The sequence below is a fragment of the Chenopodium quinoa genome, unplaced genomic scaffold, assembly GCF_001683475.1.
Source record: "Chenopodium quinoa cultivar QQ74 unplaced genomic scaffold, ASM168347v1, whole genome shotgun sequence".
Lineage (NCBI taxonomy): Eukaryota > Viridiplantae > Streptophyta > Magnoliopsida > Caryophyllales > Amaranthaceae > Chenopodium > Chenopodium quinoa.
In genome coordinates, this window is record NW_018742393.1 from 2,011,401 (window position 1) to 2,035,082 (window position 23,682).

The following is a 23,682-nucleotide window of genomic DNA, read 5'->3' on the forward strand; positions in this document are numbered from 1 at the left end:
GAGGAATTTCATACTGACATGTCAAACGGTCATACATATTCACATGACACAAATACAACTATCCTTAAAAGTTTCTCATAAATGTTACAGAGTATTCTCCCTGCACCAAAACCCGTTAATTCATGAAAAATTCCATAAATGGATGAGAGAATTAGTGACACAAAACCCACATGTACTATATTGATGGACAAGGTTTGCTTAGCATGCAAGTGTTGCTTTAGAATTTAATAATAATATAATAAATCGATAAGTTAAGAAGAAAGTAAACTAGGGAAGTAAAGGGAGTTACTATGTTTTTGTATAGTAAGTGTCGTGTAGGAAGAAGCTGCTAGATTAGTGCAATACTACTCCAGTTGTTAAATTAGTGGAAGACAGTGCACTTCCAGCTTGTCTTGTGTTATGGTATATCCGTGTGGGATTGATTATATATTTATATTGACTCTTTCTTAAACTAAACAAACGCACCCTTTCCTGATTTTCTATTTTTCTTCCTTTTTTTGGGGTTTTTATTTTTATTTTTCATATATATGCTCATCTGTGTCCAAATTAGTGGTTGGCTGATATCCACGTCATTGGGTAGGTCATTTTTAAGGGAAAAAAACTTTTTTTTTTTTTGGACTTGCATGACCGCATTTGGTTGTCAAATTATCTCTTGCTTGACGTTTGGCAAATTGGGTTTGTGCCTTTGGTGGCAACATTCAATTGCAGAGTATATTATTTTGTTGGTGCACACGGAGTATATTACAAGTATTGTTAAGTGTACACAATTTGATATATGGAGTAAACGTTTTTAAGTACATAACTTTGATCAATAAGATTTGGTTTTTATGTTAGTGTAATCTAACATTTAGGACTTGAAAGTGAATTTTACAAATAGTTTTCACATAACATAAATTGGATAAATAGAAACCACTGAAATCAACATAGCCATGTTTATGAAATTATGAGGAGCAAAAAACGTGACACTAAAAATTAAAGCTCGGCTTGTACAACAACATACTCTTAGTAACATACAAAGTACAACTTTAATTTGATGCCATTGCTTAAAATGATTCTTAAGAGTATGTGTACAACTACTTCATCATACACACATATGGCCATGGGACTCGCTTGCTCTTCTCCAATACACTTTCATTGTGTTTTTGATAAATTAGATAGAAAATAGAATTGAATGGCTTGAATATAATTTCTCACTGATCGTAATGTCAAATATATAATAGTTACACCTCCTAACAATAGAATCAAAAAATATACTAGAATCCTAAGAAATTAACTAAAATACAATATATAATAATTGCCAAAAGTATCCTCACAAAAATATATTATACGATATCTCATTACCCCTCCCCCCCCCCCCAAGTTGGAGCGTGAGGATTGGAAACGCCCAACTTGGAAAGAAGATAATCAAACTGAGATTTGCCGAGAGCCTTGGTGAAGATATCTGCGAGCTGGGAGTTGGTTGGAACATGAGAGGGAGAGATCAAGCCTTCAGTAATTGCATCTCGAACAAAGTGACAATCGACTTCAATGTGCTTCATTCGTTCATGAAAAACGGGTTCTTAGCTATGTGTAGAGCCGACTCACTATCACAAAATAATTTAATTGGCTTCGGATGTTGAACACTTAGACTCACAGTAGAGCTTTTAACCATTTAAGTTCACAAGTAATAGCCGCCATGGACCTGTAATCGGCTTCTGCCGATGATGTTGACATTGTGTGCTGCTTTTTAGTTTTTCATGAAATAGGTGACTTGCCAAGAAACACTAGCCACCCAGAAAAAGACCTCCGTGTAAGAGGACAGGCGGCCGAATCTGAGTCACACCAACCTTGCAGATTTAAGTAACAATCAGAGCTCAAAAGAATACCCTGTCCCGGAGTGCCCTTTAAATAGCGCACTACTCTCAATGCCGCTTCCCAATGTTCACTACGGGGTTCTTACATAAACTGGGATAGTATGTGAACTGAATAGGCTAAGTCAGGTCGTGTTACCGCAAGGTATATCAGACGACCAACCAGCCTTCTATACTGTTCTGGATCCGAAAGTGGCGCACCACTTGCTAGGTCGAGCTTGTGATTTTGTTCCATCGGAAACCCACTTGGCTTTGCACCCAATAAACCTGCTTATCCAAAGTATATATTCTTTGACATAAAAATAAGCCTGCAGAGCTACGAGCAACCTCGATGCCATATTTCAAAGGACTAAGGTCCTTCATCTTGAAACAATCACTAAGATAGGCTTTAAAAATAGTAAGTGCAGCGGAATTATTCCCATAAATAATGAGATCATCGACATATACTAAGACATTTATTTGAATGTTAGTTGAGGTGTATGTAAATAATGAATAATCAGAGTAGGCTTGTAGGAAACCATACTGTTTCAAAGCCTTGACAAGCTTTGTGAACCAACATCTGGGAGCTTGCTTCAAACCATATAGAGACTTGCGTAATCTGCAAACCAAGTTGGGATCCTTACTTTCAAACCTGGGAGATAGCTTCATGTATACCTCCTCATCAAGGTCACCATGTAGAAATGCATTGTGAACATCCATTTGATGGAGTTCCTAATTTTTCGAAGCTGCTATGGCAAGAACAGTTTTGACTGTTGTCATTTTGGCCACCGGAGCAAACGTCTCATCATAATCAATGCCTACTCTCTGATGATTACCAAACACAACCAAGCGAGACTTGAGACGCTCAACATTCCTATTAGACAAAAACTTGGTCTTGTAGATCCATTGGCTCCTAAGAGCCTTCTTTCCCAGGGGAAGATATTCCAAGGTCCATGTGTCATTGTCTTCCAGAGCTCGAATTTCTTCTTTCATGGATTTGCGCCACCCATCATACTTCATAGCTTCTTTAAAAGACGTTGGATCCTTGTTTCGAACAATTGCTGTAATAAAATTCTGATAATTCACAGAGAAAGTGTTACAATTTATATAATGTGCTAGGGAATACGGAGTACCTGAAGTCTGATTGGAAGAACGAGACGGACTCTTAGCAACAACCGTGTGTGTAACAAAATCCCGAAGTAAAACTGAAGGATATTTTTCTCGGAAACCACGACCCATCTCATCATTATTAGGCGAACCATGGCTGGAATTGTGTGACTATATGGGCTCGGACACAAGTGGTTGTGGCACTGCAAGCTGGTCAGTGTGTTGCAGCTTGGTAGTAGCAGCCTCATCATGCTGTTGTGCGGTCTGTCTGGCAGGGGCAGGTTGCGGCTGGGCAATAGCAGCAGCCTCATCATGCTGTTGTGCCGTGAACTGCTGTCGTACGATCTCCGTCTCAACTTGTGGTGAAGACACATCATTTCCTTCCCCATTAATTATATTATGCTCAACTTCAGCATTATAAGCAACCAAATCATCATCACTCACAATAAAATCCGCAAAATCAACATGATCATTATCCCCCGTCTCACAAAGATTCGGATCAATATTAGCATCTTCCGGACTACAAAAAGGGAACACATCTTCCACAAATTTCACATCACGAGAGACAAAAAATTTCTTTGTGTCAAGATCTAATAGCTTCCACCCCTTTTTACCGAATGGATACCCATAAAGACACATTTACGACTCCTACTAGCAAACTTATCCCCCCTCGTCTTTTGATTGTGTGCGAAACACAAACAACCAAAAGTACAGATAACACTAAAAGAAGGAGGTTTATTGAAGTGAATTTCAAACGGTGTTTTATTTTGAAGAAGAGGAGTAGGAGTTCGGTTAATCAAATGAGCTGCAGCTAAAACACACCCCCCCAAAAAAAAAAAAATTGGTAGTTGTGCTTGAAATCTCAAGGCTCTCCCAACATTAGTAATGTGTTTGTGTTTTCTCTCTACTCTCCCATTTTGTTGAGGGGTTCCAACACACGAGGTTTGAAAAAGAATTCCAGTGGAAACAAAGTAATCATGCAAACAATTAAATTCGGTTCCATTATCACTTTGCACAATTTTAATTGTTTGATTAAATTGTCTATCAACCATAGCAACAAACGCCATAAACATCCGAAAAACTTCAGTTTTATCAAGCATCAAATAAATCTAAACAGCTCGAGAATAATCATCAACAATAGTAAAAAAATAACGAGCCCCACACGATGAAACATGTCGATATGGACCCCATAAATTACAATGATTTTTTTCAAAAATTCTAGAAGCTTTATTGTCACTTAGACGAAATCTGTCTCTAGGATATTGAGCACGAAAACAAACTTCACATCCTTTTGCTAAACTACTTTTATTATTGCTAATATGAGGAAGCAACTTAACTACTTTTTCCGAAGGATGCCCCATTCTTCTATGCCAAAGATCCAAATCAGATGACGCTTCGATCACAGACACACGTTGCACCACATCCGGTTTGCTAAGATAATAGAGTCCGTCGCGCCTAAGTCTCGTTCCAATCAGCTCCTTCATTGGGTCCTATATGGCACACATATGTGAGTTAAATTGTATAATAACTCTTAATTGATCACTGAGTTGAGAAACAGAAATTAAATTGCAATTCAATTTTGGGACATAGAGAACGCCAAAGATAGTAATTTTATCGGACAAGTAAACCGAGCTGGCCAAAGTTGCGACTACACTTGCACCATTGGGCAAGCCAACAAGACATTCAATGGCGTAAGTGTCAAAAAGCCAAGATTTATTTTCGGTTACATGGTGAGTAGCTCCGGTATCGATAATCCAACAAGTATCATCAAAGTTACCATTTAGCCGATTTTGGGGAACTCTTGTATTACCCATAAGGCCAGACAAAGCCTCCCTACATGGAGATTGATGGTCGGGTTTTTCTGGTGGCGGCGGTGGTGATGTATCATCGTCGGGCATGGATATTTATTGAGGAGAAAAATAAAAAAATTAACCTGCTCTTGATACTATGATAAATTAGATAGAAAATAGAATTGAATGGCTTGAATTTCTCATCGATCGTAATGTCAAATATATAATAGTTACACCTTCTAACAATAGAATCAAAAGATATGCTAGAATCCTAGGAAGTTAACTAAAATACAATAAATAATATTTGCCAAAAGATATCCTCACAAAAATATATTATACGATATCTCATTAGTTTTAGATTTTCGAGCACCAACATACTTGCATATAACCTTCCAAGTGACTGTCAAATGTGAAAATATTAAAATATTAATAAGTCACCAATCCAACAAATATGTATTATATCGAATTAACAATATTTAGTACTTGTATGACATTATAACCCAATTTAAAAGTTTTTAGAGATAAATTTAAACTCGTAATTCTAAATATGTAGAGTAACAAACTTACTTTTAGCATGAGAAATACTTGGTACGAGCAACCACCTTTGCAGGTCCGCAGGTGTAACGACTTCCGGGTGCCTTGAATGTGACCTTCTTAGGCAATTTAACCGTCCTAACACTAGTGCCTGCTCGTCCGACGCTATGTTGGAAGGCGCTTATCGAACGAGATGACGGATGTTGTGGAGACCATGAAGCAAGCACCCCTCCTCGACAACAATTTGCAACTTGTTGGTAAAAGGGAGCTCCAGGGTTTAAGTCTACAATAGTAGGGTTTTCATTACAACAATGTGGGATGTATCCTTTGAATTTCGAGCAATCTCCTTGGTTTGTTGCTTGAGCTCCTACTGCACTTCATATGACCTCATTTCTTGCCCATTTCCACCCCAATCGCCACCCCGGTGCTCGAATACTACGATGTTTTTGGTAGTTGTTGATTGTAATCGCAGCCTGTTTGCCAATTATTCTAATAAGGCTTATTATATTAGTCTTTGACTAATTGTTTATCGAATTGAAGGACAACTTACAATGTAACCATCGCGAGTCCAATTGACAAGATTAGGGATGTCAGTGGGGCGGGTCAAGTAGGAGACCCGCCTCATCCCTGCCCCAGTGGGGCGGGAATGGGTCTCGATTTGGTGGGTGGTGGGGCGAGGATGGGGATGAAAACCATACCCGCCATGGGTGATGGGACGGGGGTTGATTTTAGGTTGTACTTGCCCCGCCCCACCCGCCCCATTTCGTACCCACATCTATATATTTTTTTTAAAAAAAATTGTATACTTTAATACTATTTTATATTAAACAAATTTATGTAAAATAAAGTAGTAAATAACTAAATATAATATTTGTAATAAACTTAATATTAACAATGATTTTTATTTTTTTTATTTTTTTTATTTTTTTTTATTTTTTATTGTAATCTATATTAATATATTACGTAATATTGTTGTATTTGGGAGGGGGGTTAGGTGGGGATTAGGTGAAGGTGTATATCCAAGTGGGGGGTGGAGCAAGGATGGTTTTAGAATTGTACTCGTTGGGACGGGGATGAGGATGACTTTTGGACCCGCCACGGGGATGGGGATGAGAATGTTAGGCGGGGATGGGGATGAGAAATCCAACATCCGCCCCACCCCGTTGACATCCCTAGACAAGATCCCACTTGATAGTAATATTCGCATTAGAAATTGAATGATCACCTGCTTCTGAATTGAAAATAACCCATAAAATTTAATCAATAAAGATAAAAAAAAAATGATTTATTTCGATCATCTGTAGCTCAATTTAAGATAAAGTTTGCCCAAGTTACACCGGTGAATGTATCTATGTGGGTATGTAAACAAGATTTGAATATTTGATGCATTATGCAAGTTTTGCCTAGCTAGGTAAGTAGGGGTGGAAAATGAAATGCCTTCAAAACAATAAGCAAAAAGATCATACAACAATAACAGTACAATTAATAACTAGTAGTAAAAAGATAGAGAAGAAATTTAATAAGCTCACCTGCAAGGGCTAAGTTTAAGGAACTGAGAAAGAAAACTAGCAGGAAAAAGCTGAACAACCTCATACTTGTATATCTTATTATTAGTAGGGGTATAAATCTGACCGATACAAAAGTTTGCAAAAAGTCTGTATAATTATACAACTTTTACTTGCACCGGAGAAGCTTACTTTTACGTTCCGAACTCTTCATTTCAGTATGGGGCCTAAGGACGTGTTTAACATTAACTTTTGCAATACTTTTTAGTGCTTTGACTAGCTGGTTATCCGAAAAAGGAACACACATAACGCTGTGGGAAATTGCTCATTTTCCAAAAATGACATATAGCTACTGATTTAATTAATACTCGCATCAGCAGAGTTAATTCCAAAATTAGGAAGGAATAAGACCTGCAAGATCAGGATTTGAGAAACAGAAAAACAGAACAAGGGAAATGCTGAGATACTTCAAAATTTTGAACAAGTACAATTGTACATGACTCAGATCGATACCATGTTTTGCAAGAGGTTTTGTACCTTTGAGATGAAAAACAGAATTACGGAAGGTTGATCAGTCTTTTTTTTTTATGCTATATTTGTATATCTTAATGCTTAGCAGCGCAACTCGGTCGTTATACAGGGTCAGCTTATTAGTATACAAGTATAATGATTTTATTTTTTGTATCATAAGAAATTTGTTAATAATGCAACATGGTTTGACTAACATGTGGACATGTGTGATGTGAATTGTATAGTTAATCCAAAGTCTGGAGTTAGTAAGGACGTATTTAGCAATAGCTTTTGCATTGACCCTTGGTGTTTCGAGTAACTATTTACTTGAAAAAGCAAGACATTAAATTAGCAAATTGCTCATCTTCTCCAAGAAAACGTATAATAGCAAGCTGCTCCATTTTTCATGGGAGATTACATATGTCAAGGAACAACTATAGATTAAAGAAAAAAAAATAAATCCAATCAAGTATATCTTAAATCTTAATGCGTAGCAACTTGTTTGTATATCTAGAATGACTTGATTTTCTGTATCTTGAGAAACTTTTTTATATAGTGCAACAGGGTTTGACTACCATGTGGATGTGACTTGTGTTATCACTCCAAAGTCTGAAGTCAAACAACGTGGGTGTTTTTGAATTTCGGAAAGTGTTATCCTATTTAAACTCAGATTTAACTATTTGTTGAACATTTTTCGATCTAAGAGCTTATCCGACAATAGCTTTTATAATCTTGAAATGGTTTTTGCTTTTTTAGCTACTCCGTAGTATTTTGAATGATCCAAATAGTTAGTAAGGGTGTGTTTAACAATTATTTTGTTGTGATCGATAGTGTTTTGACTAACTATTTTCGCAAAAAAGTTTGAAGTTACATAAGTAAATTGCTCATCCTCTCCAAGTAGACAATATAGCAATTAAGGTGGTTTATTTCCCATATATGAGAGATTACATTACATATACATAAATTAAAAAAAAAAAACTACAAAAAATAAAATAAACCCGAGTAAACATTTATGGACTCGGATGATGCATACATAGTATTTGAGCGGATGATTAAACGGCTAAATCGCGATCGCCGCCTTCACCAGTTGATCTGGGGCATGACTAGGCAAGAAGAAGTCATCAAGTGCACAGTCAATCCTTTCTATCAAGTATAGAATGAACGTACAGCCAACAAAAAGCCAAAGGGTCTGAAAAAAAAAAAAAAAAATTAGTGGAAAAAATATCAGCAAAGGTAATTCCAAAATTAGGAGGGAAGAAGAATGAGCCTGACCTGTAGGAGAAAATAATAAGGAATGGAAAAACAGAACAATGAAAATGCTAAGATACTTCAAACCTTTACAAATGTAGATGACTCTGATTAATGCCATGTTTTGTAAAAAGTTTGAGCCTTTATTTTGAGATGAGATTTATATGTTGAGTTATATATTAGAGTCGGTTTGCTTATATTTGTTAATATTTGTAAAGTTGTGATAAAACTTTGACTTACTTTCTGTTTGGGGTTCAAAATGCTAACAATTTGGCCCAGTCCACAAATGAAAATAGTTAAAGCCCAAATCATAAGGTTCAACCCTCCAATGTATTTGCCAAGTCAACAATAGCAAGGCCCAGTCAAATGGCAGCCCATTTGACTGATCAGGCCCAATCTAATCAATGGACAAAGGTATAAAAGCTTTCATTTCAACACAATTACATTCATTCACATTAAATGCCTCAAGCAACAAATACTCTTGCATAGCTTTTCTCTAATACTTTTGCATCCATACTGACTTCGGCATCGGAGGGGCCTTCCTCGGCACACCCCCCGAGGCTAGTTTACGTTTGCATTGCTGTGCAGGAAATCCTCAATTCAGTTGTCACTTGAATTGGGCCTCGTCTCCACACATCCGAAGGGCCAGCCGAAGGCCCATTGTTTTCTGACCGAAACAATTTGGCGCCGTCTGTGGGGATACTTACAAAAAGTCAGCCAAAAATTTCATTTGAATCTTAGCCAATACTCAAAATGACTAAGAGTGCAAAGAGCTCTAAGAAAGCTAGGAAGACCGGTATTATAACGGTGAGGGCCGGTAGGACACCTTCACCGTCGCCTGAACCGACCGCTTCCAACTCCCCAAGGGGAGAAAATTCACATGAAGGGTCTTCTTCCCAGCGGGATCACCTAAATGGAGACTCGCCGAGGGATAGTGAGGTTCATAAACGTGATCCCTCACCGAGCATGCGCTCAACTCCTCCTACCGGACCATCAACCAAGGAGGTCATGAAAGCCATGGCGGTGTGCATGGAATTCATGCATACTTTAGGGGAACGCTTCCCATCAGTAAAAAAACCGCCCTCTCCCCCTCCTAGATAAAATGATCGAAAGAGGAAGAGTATAACCGAGGGAGAAAAGAAGGCTCCATCCTCAAAAGGGGAAGGTAGCCGAAGGGCTGGGCATCCAGGTGGTTCTGGGCAGAATCAGAGGAGAGGCTCCGGCCACTCCAAAAGTTCCAAAGCTCAGACCTCCGAAGGTCATCATGACAACCACAATGTTTCCCGCCGAAGCGTCCTTGAACGCCTAGGTAGAAAAGGAGGGGTGCATAGTCGCCTCACCTTCCCAGAAGGGTATCATCCTTCTCAGTCACGCGAGGGGACACCCCCTGCATCCATCTCTCTGAGAGGGAGAAGCAGGGTTCCTTCGGTGCGGCAGAAGGGAAAGGCCGTAATGGTTCCAACCAGTTCCCCAATCCAAAGGTGGATTCTGGAGGAACATGTGCCAACGGTTAAAATTCCGGCACACATTACATACGACGGTACTTCGGATCCGAAGGACCACATTGCCTCCTATGAGGGGCATATGTATCTTAACCTCAGGTCCAAAGCTACCTGGTGCAAGTACTTCCCAACGACCCTTAAAGGTGTGGCCCAATCATGGATCACCAAAGGGCTGAAGGAAGGCTCAATAACTGGCTGGAGCGATCTAGCCAATAAGTTCAAGAGCAAGTTTTCCACGGCCAACCGCCGAGAGAAAACTACTGCAGAGCTGATGGGTCTGCAGCAAGCGGAGGACGAAAGTCTCCGAGACTATTTGACTCGCTTCAGCAACGAGTCGTCCAGAATAAAAAGTCTGGACCAAAGCCTGGCCGTATTTGCATTACGGAATGGCTTGCAAGCTGGCAAATTTCTTGATTTCATGGTCATGCATCCCCCGCAGACCCTGGAAGAAGCCCTTGACGCCTCGGATAAATTTATCCGAGCTGAGGAATGGAACAAGGCAAAGTTGCAATCCGAATCAGGGCTTGTGAAGCCAAAAGGGCAGCAGGCCGAAGTTCCAGCGTCAAGGAAAGGGAAGGCAAAAGCCTCAGAACCACCCTTGACCGCCGAGCCGAAGAAGGATAAGGCTCCCTTTCTAGGGAAATTTGAATCTTAAACCCCTCTCACCTTGCCACGTACTAAAATTTTCAGTGCGACGAGGGAGGAGGGAAGATTCAAAAAGCCGAAGCCACCTCCTTCTTGGCATCAAAAGAAGGGGAAGGACCTTTGGTGTGAGTTCCACGAATCCCGTGGACATCGCACCGAAGATTGCCTTCAGCTCAAGGACCAGATAGAGGAGCTGGTCCAAAAAGGATATCTAAAGAAATATGTCGCGGAACGCCGCGAAGAGAAGAAGACCGAGAAAGATTCTCGGCAAGAGCTGGACTATCACCGGAAAAGGGACAGGCCTCCCGAAGGGGGACACAATGACATCCTGACCATTTCCGGCGGCATATCTCGGAACGCACTTAAGCGCCATCTGAGGGGTCTCACCCATCAGATCCATCATGCCGAGTTCCAGAAGCCGCAATCTCCGGTGCCGAACATGACGTTCACATCCGAAGACTGCAGAGGGGTGGTGTACCCCCATGATGACCCATTGGTTATCATGACAAGCATCGCAAACCACAACGTCTATCGGACACTGGTAGACGGTGGTAGCGGGGCGAATATACTTTTTCGAAAGGCATTCGACCAGCTGAAGTTGGAGAGCAAGCATTTGACTCCGGTCCCTTATCCGGTCACTGGATTCAACGACTCTTCTTCATATCCGGATGGGAAAATTCTTCTTCCCGTCAGCCTCGACCAAGACCAGGCGAGACGAAGCATCATGGCCGAATTCTTGGTCATCGACGCCCCGTCAGTTTACAACGTCATCATGGGGAGACCTCTCATCCATGATGTTCAAGGAGTGGTCTCGACATATCATCAGTCAATGATTTATGTCTCAGACGAAGGACGCTCCGAGAAAATACTGGGCAGCCAAAGAGAGGCCCAGGAATGCAACTCCCTCAAGCCATCCAAGAGTCGCCGAAGCGACAAGGATGATGAGGAGGAAAAAGAGATAGAAAAGGAGCGGGGTACCAAAAGGCCGAAGGGCCTAAGTGCTTCAGCTCAGGGATCCCCAAAAAAGAAAGCATCTTTGGGGGCCAAAAAGGCAAGCTCTTCGGAAGAACCGAAAGATTCAGACGAAAGCCAGCCGAAGAAAGGAAGGCCTGCTGAGATTGACAACAGACCCGAACCTGAAGAATCTGGCTCCAAGGCAATGGAGTCAGACGAGCAAACTGAATCAATCCAGTTGACCGAGGGGGATACTGAAAAATGTGTCAACATCGGACAAGGGTTGGATTCGAACCTCCGTGTTGAACTAATCCAACTCCTTCGGGACAACAGAGATGTGTTCGCATTCTCAGCAGCTGACATGTCGGAAATTGATCCGAACCTCATCTCGCACAAGCTTAATGTCGACCCCACATGTCGGCCAATTAAGGAAAAGAAGCGGTACTACTCCGCTCAGAAGAATCAGGACGTCGCAGCCAAAGTCAAGAAACTTCTAGACGCAGGGTTCATTGAGCCCTGCCAATACCCTGAATGGCTGGCGAATGTAGTAATGGTTCAGAAAGCTAATGGCTCCTAGAGAATGTGCGTTGACTTCACGGATCTGAATAGGGCCTATTCGAAGGACTTCTATCCCTTGCCGAGAATTGACCAGCTGGTTGACTCGACAAGTGGCCATGCTCTACTCAGCTTCATGGACGCATTTTCTGGGTACCATCAGATTTTCATGCACCCCGATGACAGAGCAAAAACGGCATTTGTTACAAGCGCCGGGGTGTATAATTACAAAATGATGCCCTTCGGCCTGAAGAACGCCGGGGCTACGTATCAGAGGTTGGTGGACCAAGTGTTTGCCGAACAAAAAGGCCGCAACATGGAGGTCTATGTTGACGATTCCATCGTCAAAAGCAAAGAAGCAAAAGATCATGTTGCGGACCTAGCTGAAACGTTCGCCACCCTGAGACAAAATCAGATGAAGCTGAATCCGAAGAAATGTGTCTTCGGCGTGAGGTCTGGAAAATTTTTAGGTTTCATGGTCAGCAAGAGGGGGATTGATGCCAATCTCGCCAAAGTACAAGCAGCTCTTGATCTTCCCGAGCCGAAGACGAAAAGGGATATCCAGCGCCTTACGGGGAGAATGACCGCTTTGTCCCGATTCATCTCAAAAGCCTCGGACAAAGGTCTGCCCTTCTTCAAGGCGCTTAAATTTTCGAAATCAAAGCAGCTCCGGGAGCACTTGGCAAATCTTCCAACGCTGGCAAGACCAGCTGAAGGGGAAATCTTGTACTTATGCGTAGCAGATAGCCCTACTACGGTGAGTGCGGTGCTGCTGAAGGAAGAGGAAAAAGTTCAGCAACCGATCTACTTCGTCAGTCATACTTTGACTGACGCCGAAACGCGCTACCCTTTGCTCGAAAAAGTCGCATATGCAGTGGTGGTAGCAGCTCGGAAGTTAAGACCTTATTTTGATTCGCATCAGATTGTGGTCCTAACAGATCAACCGGCGGAGAAAGTCCTCGGCAAGGTGGAAAAATCAGGCAGACTAACAAAGTGGGCCTTCGAGCTCACCGAGTTCAGCATAAGCTACCAGCCGAGGGCAGCAATAAAAGCCCAGGCCCTAGCAGACTTCCTAGCCGAATGTTCCTATCAGGAAACACTCGACGAAGGGAAGGGGACTTGGACTGTATTCACGGATGGCTCAGCCACCGTAAATGGCTCGGGAGCTAGGGTGGTAATCACCTCTCCCGAGGGCAAAAACTTCGAGTATGCACTCAAGTTCTCATTTAAGGCTTCTAACAACGAAGCAGAATATGAAGCAGCAGTTGCTGGCTTAGAATTGTGCATAGCTCTCGAAGCCGAACATATCTGTCTGAAGACAGACTCTCATCTAGTCGCTAACCAGATTCGGGGCGAGTATGAGGCCAAAGAACCCTCCATGATCTCCTATCTTGCCAAGATCAAATCAGTTATAGCGAAGCTGAGAACTTTTGAGATCGAGCTGATCCCAAGGGGTCAGAATGCTCAAGCCGATGCACTCTCTAAACTCGCAAGTTCAACTCTTACAGAGCTGAATCGGTCCGTATATGTGGAGGTGCGCCGAAACAGAAGCATCGACCCAGAAGTTGAGGTTCAGTGCGCTGAGGTGGAGCCTAGCTGGATGGACCCCATCTTGGCTTACAAGCTGCAAGGAACGTTGTCCGAGGACAGGAACTTGGCAGCAAAAACGAAAAGGGTAGCCTCAAGGTTCATCGTCTACAAGGGGGAGCTGCTGAAAAAATCCTTTTCAGCCCCACTGCTAAAATGTGTGGGTCCCCCAGATGCGGATTACATCCTTCGGGAGATCCACTTTGGCATCTGTGGAAACCACATTGGGGGGAGGACCCTAGCCCATAAGGCACTACGGGCAGGATACTATTGGCCAACTATGATTCAAGACGCTAAGGACTTGGTGCGGAAATGCGAAAAATGTCAAAAATTTGCACCCGTTATTCACAGGCCTTCAAGGGACCTTCAGCCGATACTGAATCCACTCCCCTTTGCCCAATGGGGGTTAGATATTTTAGGACCATTCCCCGAGGCTCTCTACCAGAAAAAATGGCTGATAGTTGGAATAGACTATTTCAACAAATGGATAGAAGCCGAAGCAGCTTCAAACATAACTGAGCAAACTGTCAGGAAATTCATCTGGCAGAATATCATCACGCGCTTCGGCATCCCAAAAGTGCTCGTCTTCGATCACGGAAGACAATTTGACAATCTGTCGCTGAGGCGGTACACCGACCAGTTCGGCATAAAACTGGCGTACTCAGCAGTCTGCCATCCTCAGAGTAATGGCCAGGCCGAAGCTGCAAATAAACAAATACTCAACGCTCTCAAAAAGAGAGTTGAAGATCAAAATTCCAAGTGGATAGAGGAACTTCCCGGAACTCTATGGTCACTTCGGACAACCGAAAAAGAGGCCACGGGGCATTCACCTTTTGAATTGGTGTATGGGTCCGAAGCCGTTCTACCAGTGGAAATTGGCTCAGAAAGCCTCTGAGTCAATCAGTTCTCAGCCGAAGAAAATGAGCATCTCATGAAAGAATCCCTTGATTTCTTAGATGAGATCCAAGATTCGGCGAGGGATAGAATGGCGGCATACAAACAGAGAATTAGTAAATTCTACAACCGAAGAGTCCAGTCAAGACTCCTTAAAGTTGGGGACTTGGTCCTTCGGAATGCTGCCGCTGTTCAGAAAAGCCGCATCCATGGGAAGCTCTCAGCTAACTGGGAAGGGCCTTATGAAATATATGATGAGCTCCAACCAGGTACTTATCGTCTTCGGCAGTTAGACGGAACTGAGTTGAAAAATCACTGGAACGCAGATGTACTTAGAAAATTTCATGTTTGAAAAACCTGTGTAAGTATATTCCCTTCAGATTAATGAAAGGCGTTCGAGCCACAATTATTCACAATTTTATTCTGCTTCCATTATTTCTGTCCCTGCCGATTCTTGAAAAAACTCAGGGTTTACACCCGGTGCTGTCTGAAGCATTGCATTGTGATGCACTGTGCTTCGGCAAGCCGGAGAACCTGCCAATATGAGTGGTAAATAGAACCTCGAGGTATTGCATGATGATGCACTGTACCTCGGATGGATTTACTGCTCTCGGCAAAGAGGCCATAGGCTCATCTAGGATATAGCCGAAAATAGGAATTGACTGAATGCCCGAAGCATTGCATAGTAATGCCTTGTGCGTCGGCAAGTCAATTCCGGGTGGTGATTACACCTCTGAAGTATTTCATAAATTACGCCTTGCACTTTAGATGATCACTGCCCTGGCATTATGTCTTAATTAGTCGTTCCCTCGGATGAATTAGAATTGACAGGAGCGCAAGGAATAAACATATATGTGCAAGCTATAACAAAGCTTCAGTAGCACTCAGAACCCAGAAGACATCATCTTCAAGGTTCTGGGGGAGCAGAAGGCGCCTACGCGCTGGGTTGCTATCTGAGGCCCTTGGCACTTGAGAAAATTTCATGAAAAGTCAAGTAAAACGGTCAAAGTGTTATCAGCTGAAGAACTCTTAGCCGAAGCTTTGTACTTAGCCAAATTTTGAAAAAATTCAGAAAAATCAGGCAGTCAAATGCAAAGCTGGAAAAACAGGCAGAAAAAGAGGAAATAACTAGAAATTCTATTCATCTACTCACAGAAACTGAAAAATCACAAACATTGAGTACGAGTTACAGAAACCAAATTCAGAAGTTTAAAGCTACAGAAATTCAAAGTCGGCAGCCGCCCACATAGCGGAAAACACAGCTGTCGAAAGTGCACAAAAACAGATAAAAAGTTTGTACAAAGGAAAGCTGAAACAAAAGAACAGGCAAAAGCTGATGCGGCGTTTACAAATTAAGCGCATGTTGATCCGCAGGACTCAGAACGGCTGCCTGAGTTCCTATGCTTCAGCATTCCCTGGAACTCCAGATGGACCAGCCCCAGCTGAAGAGGAGGCAGGACCAGTAGCTTCAGCCTCTTTGGTAGCCTCTTCAGCCTCCTTAGCCTCAGCTTCAGCCTGGCGGACTAGGAAGTCAATCTCAGCCTGGCTAGCCTCGTGGATCCGAGGGTTGTCAGCATCCATTGACTAAGCCTCAACCTGGTCCCAGTTCATGCCAGGAGCAGCATGCAGAGCCAAGCGCTGAGCAGTCTTCCATCCATTCTCAAAACCTTCACCATATTCAGCTTCGGTGTAGACCCTGGTTTTGAGCAGCTCCTTGGCATCCAGCAGCTCGGCCTTTCGAGCTTCCAAATCATCCTTCAGCTTCTGGTTCGCGGCTAGCAGATCATCTTTTTCCTTCTTAGCCTCTTCCCGAACCTGGGCCAGCTGCTGCTCATGGGCAGAGATGAGAAGTTGTTGAGCATCAGCATCTTCCTTGGCCTTGGCCTCAAGCCGAGCCCGGAACTCAGCGAGGGTGTTAGCTCCAAACTCCTTCATAAGAGATTGGCCCTCTTCGAGCCAAGGAAAGACTATCTGCTCCAGGCCTCGGCTGAAGGTGCGGAAGTTCTCTTCCATCCTCCGCATCTCCTGCTTAGCAGCTGAGACATCGTCCTCAGCCTTCGCCTGCTTCATCTCAGCTAGCCGAACCAAAGTCTCAGCCTCTTCGACCTTGGCTGCTTTGCCCTGAAGCTCGTCAAACATTTCCACAGTAAGGAAATGATTGTGCACAGCCTGCAAAACCCAACAATAGCAGATTATACAGTTAGCCGAAGTCCAACACTTGGCTAAAAAAAAAAAAAAAAAAAAAAAAAAAAAAAAAAAAACGCAAGTGTAGGTAGGGTACCTGCATCAGAACCCTTTGGTTCTCCATAAGAGGATGGGGCACGCTTTCCAAGGACTCAGCAGCTCCTGCAGCAGCGCCATGCATCCAGACCTTAGCCCTTTCAATGGCCGAAAGATTGCCCAAATTGCCGAAATAGGAAAGGGCTCACGCCTATCCTCAATAATTTCTCGGGCATGGCTAGGAACAGGGACCAAGGGCGCTGAGCCGAACCCCATCTCAGCTGACTGAAAAGTGCGGAAGGAGGTCGCAGCTGAACTGGAAGGGATGTTCGTATGCGCGGACATTGTAGCGTCATTCAGCTGCGGCTCGCCCTCTTTCTCCGCGACCTTCGGATCCTCATCCTGTATCCCCAACACTTCAACCTCGTGCTGAACCTCTGAGAATGGTTCAGGCACGTGACGAGGAGGCGAGGGGTCAGGCACATCGACCACCTCCATGATAACTTCCCGAGAGGGGGAAGTAACCTCAGCCGCCTCTTCCTGTACCTCTTCTAGCCGAGGCCTTTTTACAGGAAGCTCTGGTGCTCTAAATTGGCCAGGCCGAACCAGAGGCCTTCTTCTTCCACTAGCCATATCCTCGGCAACAGGTTCAGAGGGGGCAGGCTCTTCTTTCTCTACCTCTTCTTCCTCTTCGGACTGCAAAAGCGAAGAAAGAGGGGGCAAGAAGACAAGCAAGAGATCATAGAAGTAAAAAACAAACAAATAACAACACAAGACAATAACAAACAACAAGCAGGCTCAAGGCAGAAGCACACAGATGTTTCAGCTGAAGCCGCATACTTAACAGCTTTGGCAAAATAAAACTATATCAGACAGAGGTGCATCTGAAGAACTACACTTAGCAAAATCTATGTGCGAATTCGAAGAAGGCTACGTGTAACATGCGTGCTCAAAAGCTGAAGCTACGTATCAACATATTCAGAAAAATACTTTGCAAGTCAAACAATCAAAATGCTGAAGTTCTAAACCGAGAAAATCAATAAGTAAAGGACTAACCGAAGGACCGAAAAACTCTTTGGTATCTTCAGACTCCGAATCTTCCTCTCTGATAGGCTTGGATGGAGGAGGCGGTGTCTGTAAGTCACCTCCTTCAGCAGCAGCAGCAGCAACAGCAGCAGCTTCCTCTTCAGCGGAGAGTAGGAAGAAAGGGTCGATCTTCTTATACCAAGGCTTCTGCGCCAGATACTCAAAGGCACTGACCACCTCGAGCTTCCTCGGCTGCAACGTCAGTGGCCGATCCTTCACAGCTGTGATGGGAGGAGTGTTGGTGATCGACACTCTGGTCTGGATGATCCCCAGAAGGTCGTAGTCAATGCTAGAAGTCTCTTCGCAGATAGCTGAAAAAATATTAGAGCAAAACGTTAGCTTCAAGCAAAAAGGCTTCGGATCACGAAAACTTAAAAGACAGGAAATAAATGCCTCGGCCCCAGCCGAATCACTTACCACCTTGGTATCTTTGGCTGAGGCCAGCAACGGGTAACATCTTCTCTTGGAAGATGTAATGGTAGCAGGGCAGCCAGACGGTAGGCACAATTGTCATTCGGCCTGTTGCACCAGGGTTCATGGATCTGCCAAATAACTCCATCTGCATGCGATCCAGCTCGGTGAAATCATCATCGCCGATGCTCGACATAGATGGGTCTGGCTTCCGGACATAGCGAGGCCCCCCGAAATAATTAAAGTGGCCCTCATCCGAAGGAGCTCGCACCCAGATCCACTGCTCCCTCCAATGTTTATCCGAGGTGTCGTTCTGATAGCAGGTCAGGTAACCCCTTTCATCTTCTATGTGCCACCAACCTCGGCCATGTATTCTGCTGGACTGGGTATTCGGCAACAGCTTGTGAATGCACCGAAAGCAGTGGACGCTTGGCTGCAGCCCGTAGAAGATGCACACCCAAAGATAGGTCATGATCCTCTTGATGCTGACAGGGGTTAACTGGGCCAATGAAATATTGTACCCATTCAGAACTTTGATTACAAAGGGGTGCACTGGGAACCGCAGCCCGAACTGCAGCTGGCCGATAGATTCTCTCTAGTACCGTGGGCATTTGGCACCAATACCCATCGGCTTCCATTATGCCATAATAAACCTCCAGCTGCTCGGCAAAATGGTACCGAGCATCATTTACTAGCCACCATTCGGCTGGCTCGGTCTTCAGCAAACCGTCGTTCTCGTATTCATCGGTCCATTCCCTCTCTTCAGGGGTTAGGGGTCGAGATCTGGTAGGACCCCTTTGGCCAGAAGTACTTGCTTCGGCTGGCTCTCTAGGAGGGGCACTGTTTAGCGGAATCACCCTTAATCCTTCCCCGCTCGAGGATGAACCAACCTCAATCCGGGCGTTAGGGTTTCGGCCGCTCAAAAACGGCATAACAGGCAGAGGACGGTTCCTCTTTAGAATTAGTTGCGGCACCTCTTCCTCAATGTCCTCATCTTCAGGCTCCATTGGCCTTTTACCAGGGTTGTCGGCCATTTCTAGGTCGACGGCGACGCGAAAAAAGTAGGAAAAAGGGGAAAAGCTTAAAAAAAGAGAAAATCCGAATGAAATTCGGAGAAAATTACCTTATCTGACTCGGAATTCGTTGATTTAGTGGTTCGGAGCAACGAATTCTGCTGAAAAGCTTCGGAAAAGGCGGAAATTGGTGAAAGAGAAGAATAGCTCGCGCGAGTTCGCTGGAAAAGTGAGAGTAAAATGCAAAGAGTGTTTGATTTGGGAATGCCGGAAATAATTATGCGAAATGCAAATTATATACTTGGCGCAAAAACCCACTCACTTAATGTCAGTTGCAAACTCTTCAAATTCTCCTCAAACCAATTGCAAAACTGCCTGGATTTAATTTCCCACTAAATCCACTCCACTTCCCCACTATCATTAGTTAACCGTCATTAAGGTTAATTAATCACCATTAACGGTTATATTAACCGTATTGAATTATCAAAAATATTTAAATTATTTTCATTTATTTCCCTCCAAATCCTTCAGCTGCTGAAACCTGACCCGTTATCCTCACGAATCGGGTCTGGGGGGCAAGTTGTTTGGGGTCCAAAATACTAACAATTTGGCCCAGTCCACAAATGAAAATAGTTAAAGCCCAAATAATAAGGTTCAACCCTTCAATACATTTGCCAAGTCAACAATAGCAAGGCCCAGTCAAATGGCAGCCCATTTGACTGTTCAAGCCCAATCTAATTAATAGATAAAGGTATAAAAGCTTTCATTTCAACACAATTACATTCATTCACATTAAATGCCTCAAGCAACAAATACTCTTGCATAGCTTTTCTCTAATACTTTTGCATCCATACTGACTTCGACATCGGAGGGGCCTTCCTCGGCACACCCCCCGAGGCTAGTTTACGTTTGCATTGCTGTGCAGGAAATCCCCAATTCAGTTGTCACTTGAATTGGGCCTCGTCTCCACATATCCAAAGGGCCAGCCAAAGGCCCATTGTTTTCTGACCGAAACACTTTCATTCATTCATCCGTGGAATATGTATAATACAATATGCTTAGTTTCCTAAGCCTCACCAAACCATGTACAGCTAGCAAGCTAAAGATAATTATGGCAAAATATATCCTAGGCACACTAAATATTCACCAAAACAAATATGCTCCCAAATATTTCCTATATATATCTCAATAATATTGTATCTTTTTCAAGTTTATCTTGTTAGGAGTTTTAGGCAAGTTATGTATTGTGTATATACATGTGATTAATAGCCGTTTTCTCCAATCTTTCTTTACTTTAACATGGTATCAGGCTAAGTTACCGAAGTATTTTAGGGGTGAGTGTGTCATGACTGGGGTTTATTTGATTAATAGAACTTCTACTCCGGTGCTTGAAGGAAAAACGCCACATAAATGCTTATTTGGGAAAAAACCTTCATATGATAGTCTTCGGATTTTTGGGTGTTTGTGCTATGCTGCAAATCGTCCGCGTATCAAGGACAAGTTTGATTCCCGTTCTCGGAAATGTATTTTTGTCGGCTATCCATACGGCAAAAAAGGTTGGCGTCTCCATGACTTAGATTCTCATGATTTTTTTGTTAGTCGGGATGTTCGGTTCTTTGAGGATCAATTTCCTTACCTTGTAATCACTTCCGGATGACCAAAGATTGCAATGGGAAGGTATTTTGCCAACCCCCCTTTGTGGGATGATGATGATAGTGATTTTAGGCCGAATAGTGTGCAAATGGGGGTGCAACGACCGAGTAAGCACGCACTGCAGCCAGGCCGCGAGAGCAGGTGCCTGGCTGCGGACCGTACTGCCCAGCAACAAGAGCAGCCCCCCCCCATCAGGTTACTCCACAGCCAGGCCGCGGGAGACAGCTCCCAACCGCAGCCAGGTTGCGGACTGCTCTGCTCAGCAATGCTCACCCTCGGCTAGCAGCACTTGCGAGCAGCAACATACGGTGGTTTAGCTGGCGCAGGTGGCTTGACCTACCGGGGCAGCTTCCGGTAAGCTCCGAACAGCCACGCAACGACAGTTCTCGCTCCGGTGTGGTTGGTGAGCGGGAAATTGTGGAGGAAGATATACAAATTTCCCCCTTAGTTCGAGGGGGAGTTCGATGGAAAGTTTGGGTCGTGGTCATCGTGAAAAACGACCTCCTTCATAGCACAGTCATTATGTCACTAATACCGTCATCACAGAAAATATAGACCCCGCTACATCAATTGTCGTCCCTCCTCAATCTCGTTCTTCAGGTAAACCTTTCCCTATAGCTTGTCATGTTGCATATTATCGTTTTTCTATGAGACACAAGTGTTTTCTGGCGACAATCACTAAGGGAAAGAAACTGTCTACGTTTAAAGAGGCGGTTAAAGACGTCGGTTGGCGTAAGGCGATGCAAGATGAGATTGATCCTCTAGAGCGCAATGGCACATGGACCGTGGAGGATCTTCCTCCCGGAAAACGAGCAATTGATAGTGATTGGGTGTATAAAATCAAGTACATCGACAAGTCAAAGGTGGAACGACACTAGGCTCGTTTGGTTGGTCATGGAAATCGACAGGTTTTCGGTATTGATTATAATGAGACGTTTGCTCCTGTTGCAAAGATGGGTATGGTACGTCTTTTTCTTGTTGTTGCTGTATCTTTGAATTGGGAGTTACATCAGATGAATATTCATAATGCATTTCTTCATGGTGATTTGGATGAAGAGGTGTATATGCAGTTTCCTCCAGGGTACGGTACTCCGGTACCTAGAAAAGTTTGCAGGTTGCGAAAGTCTTTATACGGCTTGAAACAAGCCCTGAGACAGTGGTTTTCGAAGTTGTCTAGTGCTCTCTATGAGGTTTTGGGTTTCAAAACTCATATGCTGATTACTCTTTGTTTAGCTACATACAGGGCAGTGTCTCTTTGCATGTTCTTGTTTATGTCGATGATTTGATTATTGCAGGCTCTTCTCATGATGTTATTGTTCGGTTTAAGGCCTATTTGTGCAAATGCTTATATATGAAGGATTTGAGTGTGCTTAAGTATTTCTTAGGCATTGAGGTTGCTCGTAGTCCGGAGGATATCTTTCTGTCTCAACGAAAATACGCTTTGGATATTTTGACTGAGACAGGTATGTTGGGTTGCAAACCATTGACACTCCGATAGAGCAGAATCATTGTCTTGCACATGCTTCCGGTGAGCCGTTCGCTCAACCGGAACAGTATCATCGGTTGGTTGGACGATTGGTATATTTGTCGGTCACTCGACCAGAGTTGAGTTATTCGGTGCATGTTTTGGCATAGTTTTTGAGTGATTTGCAGGTTTCTCATTGGGATGTGGCTATTCGTGTCTTACGCTACCTTAAGGGTAGTCCGGGACAAGACATCTTGTTGCGACCTATGAAGGATTTACGCTTGACGGCGCTTTGTGACAATGATTGGGCGGCGTGTCCTTTGACTCGGCGTTCCTTGTCAGGTTATTTTGGTGTTCTTAGGTCGTTCCCCTGTTTCTTGGAAGACTAAGAAACAACCCACCGTATCTCGATCCTCGGTTAAAGCCGAATACCGGTCTATGGCAATCACTACTTGTGAGTTGAAATGGTTGAAGCAGTTGTTGTTAGCTCTTGGTGTTAATCATTCAAAATCTATGCAGTTGTTTTGTGATAGTCAGTCGGCCCTGCATATAGCTAAGAATTTGGTGTTTCATGATCGTACGAAGCATATTGAGGTAGATTGTCATTTTGTTCGTGATAAGTTGTTGAATGGTAATATTTCTACTTCATATGTTTTGACTAATCATCAGTTGGCAGATATTCTTACCAAGGCTCTTGGACGACAACAATTAGGTTTTTTGTTGCGCAAGTTGGGCATTCGTGATTTGCATGCTCCAACTTGAGGGGGAGTATTATAGTCGGTTTGGTTATATTTGTTAATATTGTATCTTCGTCAAGTTTATCTTGTTAGGAGTTTTAGGCAAGTTATGTATTGTGTATATATATGTGATTAATATCAATATAAAAGGTTAAGCCGTTTTCTCCAATCTTTCTCCACTTTAACATTATACTTGTACTCCTATATCTTTATGCACAGCAACTTGGCTGTAAATAATTACTAATATTACCCAAGGTCAGCTTAGTATTGTTAAATTAATAATTAGAATGATTTGATTTTTTGTATCTTGAGAAATATTGTTGTGTAATGCAACAAGGTTTAGTTTACTATGTGGGACATGTGTGATGTACTGATGTACATACTGATGTGAATTGTGTATGTTATTACTCTATAGTTGAAATCAAATGACTTCGGTG

At 43.2% G+C, this 23,682-nt stretch overlaps 2 protein-coding genes and 1 long non-coding RNA gene across 3 annotated transcripts; 1 reads left to right on the forward strand and 2 right to left on the reverse strand.

Annotated features, from left to right (window-relative positions):
- Positions 1-2,561: 2,561 nt before the first annotated feature.
- Positions 2,562-3,068, reverse strand: LOC110701928 (uncharacterized mitochondrial protein AtMg00820-like). Its single transcript, XM_021879539.1, has 2 exons — positions 2,963-3,068; positions 2,562-2,890 (listed from the first exon to the last, which is right to left on the reverse strand). Exons 1-2 carry the CDS (start codon positions 3,066-3,068, stop codon positions 2,562-2,564), a joined length of 435 nt encoding a protein of 144 aa, XP_021735231.1.
- Positions 3,069-8,182: 5,114 nt separating this feature from the next.
- LOC110701608 lies at positions 8,183-8,870 on the reverse strand. The gene is made up of 2 exons (XR_002507362.1): positions 8,548-8,870; positions 8,183-8,464 (listed from the first exon to the last, which is right to left on the reverse strand). It is a non-coding gene; the product is annotated as an uncharacterized LOC110701608 (long non-coding RNA).
- Positions 8,871-12,204: 3,334 nt separating this feature from the next.
- On the forward strand, positions 12,205-14,661 carry LOC110701933. Its single transcript, XM_021879548.1, has one exon. It carries the CDS (start codon positions 12,205-12,207, stop codon positions 14,659-14,661), a length of 2,457 nt encoding a protein of 818 aa, XP_021735240.1.
- The last annotated feature ends 9,021 nt before the right edge of the window (positions 14,662-23,682 follow it).

Excerpts from the sequence above, each read along its gene's own strand:
- LOC110701928 (XM_021879539.1), bottom strand. The coding sequence starts at position 3,068 with ATGGGTCGTGGTTTCCGAGAAAAATATCCTTCAGTTTTACTTCGGGAT. Across the intron at positions 2,891-2,962 it reads TTCTTCCAATCAGACTTCAG|CAATTGTTCGAAACAAGGAT; the intron begins GTACTCCGTATT and ends ATTTTATTACAG.
- LOC110701933 (XM_021879548.1), top strand. The coding sequence starts at position 12,205 with ATGTGCGTTGACTTCACGGATCTGAATAGGGCCTATTCGAAGGACTTC.